The sequence below is a fragment of the Erpetoichthys calabaricus genome, chromosome 17 (assembly GCF_900747795.2).
Source record: "Erpetoichthys calabaricus chromosome 17, fErpCal1.3, whole genome shotgun sequence".
NCBI classification, from domain to species: Eukaryota; Metazoa; Chordata; class Cladistia; order Polypteriformes; family Polypteridae; genus Erpetoichthys; species Erpetoichthys calabaricus.
In genome coordinates, this window is record NC_041410.2 from 4,282,921 (window position 1) to 4,289,735 (window position 6,815).

General features: G+C 42.9%; 1 protein-coding gene across 1 annotated transcript; it reads right to left on the bottom strand.

Annotated features, from left to right (window-relative positions):
* Window positions 1-468: 468 nt before the first annotated feature.
* On the bottom strand, window positions 469-1,482 carry si:dkey-211g8.9 (free fatty acid receptor 2). Its single transcript, XM_028823719.2, has one exon. It carries the CDS (start codon window positions 1,437-1,439, stop codon window positions 486-488), a length of 954 nt encoding a protein of 317 aa, XP_028679552.2. The 5' UTR covers window positions 1,440-1,482; the 3' UTR covers window positions 469-485.
* Window positions 1,483-6,815: the final 5,333 nt, after the last annotated feature.

Sequence of the window (6,815 nt, forward strand, 5' to 3'; positions counted from 1 at the left end):
CAGTGTTTTATTTTTAATACATTTGCAAAAATGAAGACTTCATTGGCACACCAGGATAAGTAGCCACCAGTGGGTACAGCGGGCAGTTCGTCTTGAGATATCCAACACTGTCCTTGCTGACGGTTTGACATTTTAACGCACAGAGAGCTGCTCATGAATGGAAAAGGACGTTGAGAAGTTCTAGCAAGGCTCCACAGGTCCATTGAAAGAAATCAATCTGTGCCACCCCCTCTGCCAGTCATCACCTTTTTTATTCCCATTTTAATTTTTCCAACCTTTGGAGTCAAAGCCATCTCCCGGGATGGGGATGAGGGTCTCTATCTATCAGAAGAAGCTTGATGGACGTCAACTGACTAAAGCGACTTTCCCTTCACCTGGATGGACAAACGTGCCAATCAGATTCCCTTGATATTCCAGTCATCAAAAAATATATTTGTAGATCTGGAATCAGTAGGGGGGTCTTCCAGATTTGCTCCACTGTCTGGTCACCCCGTGGCTCTGTGGCAGGACAAGGCCATTGTTTTATCCAGTGCTATGCTCTTCTCCCGAACCGTGAGCCAGCAATGGCAGATGCTCTGCTCCATGGAGGTGGACAGAAAGAAGAAAATGATGGGCTCCAGAAAGGCATTGCACGTGCTGGTCAGTAGAGCTTCCCGTCTCCACCAAACGCTCTGTTTCTTGATGAAGCCCACCACGTGGGAGATATTGTAGGGGGCAAAGCAGGCCACAAAAACCAGCAGGGTGGTCACCGCCACTAGGATCACCCGTTTTTTCCTCCTGGCACACATCTGGGTGTGGAGTACAAGCGTAATGCAGCTCAGGTAGCAGAAGGTGGTCACCAGCAGAGGGGCAAGGAAGAGGACAATGGACATCTCCAGGCGTAACGGGACAAGGAAGTCCAGCTGGGCTTGGGTGAAGTTTTCGAAGCAGGTGGAGGTGTTGTTGGAGGAAGAAAAAACAAAATACCTGCTGCCGTTGCCTTCTGTGATGGACACCAGAGCCACATGGATCAGCACCAGAGCCCAGAGGACCACGCACACCATGCACGAGTTCTTGGCCTTCTTATAGATTTTGTACTGGATGGGAAAAGCGATGGACAGGTAGCGGCCGACGCTGATGGCGGTGAGGAACAAAGCACTGGCGTAGAGGGTGCTGAAGTGGCAGAAGTTGTACAAGGGACACAAGATGGCAGGCAGGGTCCACCGTGAGTTAAGGGTCTCCATTATCTTGATGGGCAACCAGATAATAAACACCAGGTTGGCAAGGCACAGGTTAGTCATGTAGACCACATTAGGGGTGAGGCTTTTATGTCTGGCCTGCCTGAAGAAGGCCCAGAGGGCCAGCAGGTTGAAAGGCAAGCCCAGGATGAAGGTGATGGCGTAGGTGGTCAGCGACAGATGGTCCAGGCAGTTCTTGTCACAGGAATCCCAGTGAGCCATCTCCAGGCACAGCTTCACGAGGCGTCACCCACTGCGTTCGTGCAAAGACGAGACGGCACTGGAAAAGGCAAAGAGAGGGTTGAGAGGTTTGTTTGTTTTAGTGCTTTGATGGAAAACGCGCGCCCAGCGGCAGCTGCTTTTATGGCCACGCTTACCGACGTTTCTCATTCTGACCGCAATAAACACTCAGCTAGGCACTTGGCGTGGCGCAGCTCGACTTTACAACGCCGCCCGGGCAACGAGCCGAGTGTTCACTGCTCCATAAAGCAGAGTCCCGTAAAGTGGTAAAGGCACTATACAAGATGAGGTCTGTCGTCAGAGTAGTGAGGAGTAGTTTGTAATCGGCTCAAGAGGGGCTCTGAAAGCCCACCAGCCCGATCTCGGTTGGAGGTCTTGAGTGAACTGTGAAAAGAAACTGTAAGGGGGGGCGAGCACGAGAATAAAAGTGACATGGACAAAAGTGAAGGGGCTTAGCGGTTAAGGTGGTGGACTGTAAAGACGGCATTTGTCTGGTCACTCCTCACCACTGAGACGGACCTTCCCATGCTAGGAATAACGGAAGTCTAAATGAACTTGGGAGCTCTTGAAGAGAAGGAGCTGTATAAAACCACAGGGTCATGCAAGCCAGACGGCCACCACACCGGCTGATTGTTGTGTCTGGTCCTTGGTAAGTCGCCTCACCTGCTGGTTCTGAGGTGATCTCTGTATGGGGGACAACATCCTATAGCAGACGGAGATGGGGGTCCTACACTGTGGTCTGCAGCTGCATGAACTGATCAGGAAAGCCATCTGTGTCACAGGACCGACGTGAACTTGATGATGGAGACATTGGAGGAAAAGAGGGCAATGGCAACATAAGATGTCATTCTGCCCATCCATTCCATGATGTGCCCTGGAGCACCTTTAGAGACTAGACTGGCTTATTCCACCGCGGTGTACTAGGAGGCGCTGCTGAGACTTTATAGTGCCCTTGTCTTCATCCTTACCAGTTACAACACACCCTTCTGTAGGGGCAATGCAATGAAATGTGTACTGGGCCTCGAACCCGTGCTTTGGTGTGCAGACCGGCATCCCATCCAGGGTTTGTTCCTGCCTTGTGCTCCCTGCACATCTGGACGTGAGTAGCTGCTCTTGATCTGTCGATCTGTTGTGTAGCACCTCTCCTGTCTGTCTGTCTGTCTGTAGCACCTTAATGTACATTTACTTTATTTATTATGTAGCACCTTTCACATTTCTCAGTCTATTTGCTGTATTGTACCTTTCACACCCACCTGTCTATTATATACAGTAACATTCTTTATGTCCTTCTGTTTATGTAGCTGCCTTTTTATTATATAGCACCTTGCACATCTACCTGTCTGCTTATTTCCTTGTTATATAGCACCTTTCATGCAATATATTTGTCTATTTTTGCAGTTGTATATCTCATGTAATACTTTTCACATCAGTCCACCTACTACTTTTGTACAGCATTCTTCCTATCTTTCTATTATACCTGTAGTCATAGCTCTTATATAGCGCCTTTTACACCTTTCTTTATCACATTACGTAACTTAAAACAGGATCACGCCAAAGCTCTTTGTCTTGAGTCTCCATTTAAGGCTCCCTTCACAATTACTGCAGGACATGGCCACGGGGTTTGCTTTATTTCTTTATTGGGTGTACGTCTAATATAGTATAGTGCCTTTCATATCTATATATCATACAGTCCTTTCACATTTATATACAGTACCTATTTATTATATAGTTCCATTCACCTCTCTCTATCATGTAGTGCTTTTCACATCTATTATATAGTGCCTTTCCTACCTATTTATTTATTTATTTATTATGTAGTGTCTTTTATATCTACTTGTTTATTTTATAGTGCCTTTCACATCTATCTCTATGATAGGTAGAGAGGTATGAAATTAACTTTGTTATATAGTGCCTTTCACATCTATTTTTATAATGTAGCGCCATTCACATTGATCTATCATCTAGTGCCTTTCATATTTATCTACCTATTTATTATATTGTTATAGAGTACCTTTCATATCTATGTGTTTATTTTATAGTGCTTTTCACATCTACTGTATCTGTATATTTTATAGTGCCTTTCATATTTATCTACTTATTTATTTATAATATAGTGCCTTTCATATCTATCTACCTATTTATTATATTATTATAGAGTACCTTTTATATCTGTGTTTATTTTATAGTGCTTTTCATATTTATCTACTTATTTATAATATAGTGCCTTTCATATCTACCTATTTATTATATTACTTATTATAGAGTACCTTTCATATCTATCTGTGTTTATTATATAGTGCTTTTCAAATCTACTGTATCTGTATATTTTATAGTGCCTTTCATATTTATTTATTTATAATATAGTGCCTTTCATATCTATCTACCTATTTATTATAGAGTACCTTTCATATCTTTGTGTTTATTTTATAGCACCTTTCACATCTATCTATGACACCTTTATATCTTTAGATCTATTTGAGAAAACACAACCTAAACTCTCAGAAAACCTGTGAGGTGACCGTCAGCAGGCAGTGGGGGAAGAAGAAGCCAAAGCCCCCCGCGGGTCTCCTTTCTTTTTTTTTGGATTGTTTATCCAAGTAGATTTTGAATTTGCAGGCGGCATGGTGGTGCAGTGATTAGCACTGCTGTCTCTCTTTACCAGCATTTCTGTGTGGGGTCTGTGTGTTCCCCCGGTGTCTTTATAGGGTTCTTCTGCAGTATTCCAGCCCCCCAGATGTATACCCGCGTGCGTCCGGTTGACTAGCATGTCCAGTATTCGTTTGCCACAGTAACTCAGGTGTGCTGTTTGTTTGCTTTCTTTATGCCTGATACTTTTTTTTATTAACATCCACTATATGAGCCCAAGTAAACAGTGTGTGATGGCAGCACTGCCGCTGGCCTGGTTGGCATGAGATTTCCAGTTCTGTACCTGCGACTGACCCACCGTGTGACCCCAAGTGAGTCGTTTAAGGGCCTGGTGGGGCAGCAGTTAGTGCTAAGAGATTCCCACCCTGGTGCTCACACCTCCTGTGTGTGTGTCTCCTGCCCCTCACGTCTGCTGTGTGTTGATGAATGACGTTAATGTGACTGGATGTCGGGGTGCCTTACATTTGCTTGGCGTCCTGCCTTTCCCCTAATCTTACTGAGGCTGGCTTCTTCCTCTTTGGACTAAGTGGGTCTGATGAATAAATGCATGAATACTTTCCATTCACAGTGTCTTTCCTGTAGTGCCCCACTCCAGACTACAATATAATGGAATAAAAACTCATTTGTTTTAGTCTCCATATTCCCTTCTATTTAAAGAAGGTTTGTTGTGATGGCCTGTGGACTTCTGTGCTCAAGTCAAACCAAACAACAGCAACATTGAGTGCAACCATTTGAAAGCCATCCCATAATATGCTTGTGAAGATGGTGTTTTAAAGTTCATCACCAGTTTGGTATTTAATTACATTTTTGGAGTGCGCTTTACTCGCAAAGCTGAAATTAATGTGGACCCCTCGCCTCACTACGCCTGAATAACTCGCCGCCCATCAGCTGGGTACTCACTTGGCACTCCTCAGGGGGCATCAGGGTCCGCCGCCTTCATCTCCTTAGCCACTCAACACCCATCAGCATTTTCTTCTTATTCCTCATCAACATGCAGTTTGAGAGTTCGAGTAAACGAGCGGCTCCACTCGCCGATGTGGCAAAGGGAGAAGAAAGCTGTCCAGGACGGCCGATCACAGAGCAGAGTGGGCACGGATGAGCCCGGGGCACTAAAATGGAAAATAGAGATTGTGGGGGCCATCAAGTGAAATGGCTTAGAAAAATCGTAGATTGCAGGAAGCAGTGACCAGTAAAATATGCTGCATTAACCTAATTCAACGACGACCAATAAAGCAATAAAGCAAATGAAGTGGCGGCTCTTGGCCATAATTGTGAAGCGGGCTTTTAACGGTGACTCAAGGTGGGGGGGGGGGGGGGGGGGGGGAGTGCTGCTGGCACCCTGGTGAAGTGACGTAACCCATGTGAAGGGGCTATATGACTGAAGGGATGGATAAATAGATAATGTGAAAGGCACTATATAATAGATAATTATTTAATGCCTTTATCTAATAGATAGATGTGAAAGGCACTATATGATAGATTGGAAAGGTGTTATATAATTGATAGATACTTTATTTGTCCCCAAGAGGAGACTCAAATTTGACAGTGTCTTTCATTATAGCCATCTCTCTCTGATATAGTGCCTGTCAAATTATCTATTATATAGTGCCTTTCACATCTGTCTATCTATCATATAGTGCCTTTCACATCTGTCTATCTATCTATCATTTAATGCCTTTCTCTGTATATCTATCTATCTATTATATAGTGCCTTTCACATCTGTCTATCTATCATATAGTGCCTTTCACATCTTCTGTCTATCTATCTATTATTTAATGCCTTTATCTGTCTATCTATCTATCATATAGTGCCTTTCACATCTGTCTATCTATCATATAGTGCCTTTCACATCTTCTGTCTATCTATTATTTAATGCCTTTCTGTCTATCTATCTATCATATAGTGCCTTTCACATCTGTCTATCTATCATATAGTGCCTTCCACATCTGTTTATCATATAGTGCCTTTCACATCTGTCTGTTTTCCACAGTGTTTGCTTTTCTCTCTGTTATAAACTGCTGTCCATATCTTTCGATTATATATTGTCTTAATCATCATATAGTGCCTTACATTTCTATCTGATTGTCATAAGGTGCTTTTCATATCTATTTGATTTATATAGTGCCTTTTGTGTCTATTTATCTCATGGAGAGAAAAACACTATTTGATAGAGATCGATATGAAAGGCGGTATAAAATACCTAAACCTATATTTGACTTTTCCTGTTCATCATTATGCAGTGCCTGTTTATATCTGTTTTCTTCAGCCATCTTCTTATTCATCAATTGTCTATCTGGTTATATTATGCAGCCACTTGAATATGTGTCTGTATAAAAGGCATTATATAATAGTTTGAATGACACAATATCATAGATATATACTGTAGATAAATACAAAAGACATATTTTAAAAAGATGATGAAAGGTCCAATATAACAAATAAAGAGAGAGACAGAAAAGCACACCATCACAGACACTGTACACACAGATCTAACTATGCAACTTTTAATGCAATGTAATAATTGCATAGTTAGATATGGACCACCCTATAGCTATCAAAGGCACTGCATGATGAATCAGTTGTTAAGATAGATGTGAAAGGCACTATAATAGACCACTAACGGCACGATAACCTGCAGTGACTCCACTTGACTTGACATTCCTAGTATTTCTCCTCTTTCTCTGTACGTTTCCCATTCGTTGGCTCAGAGG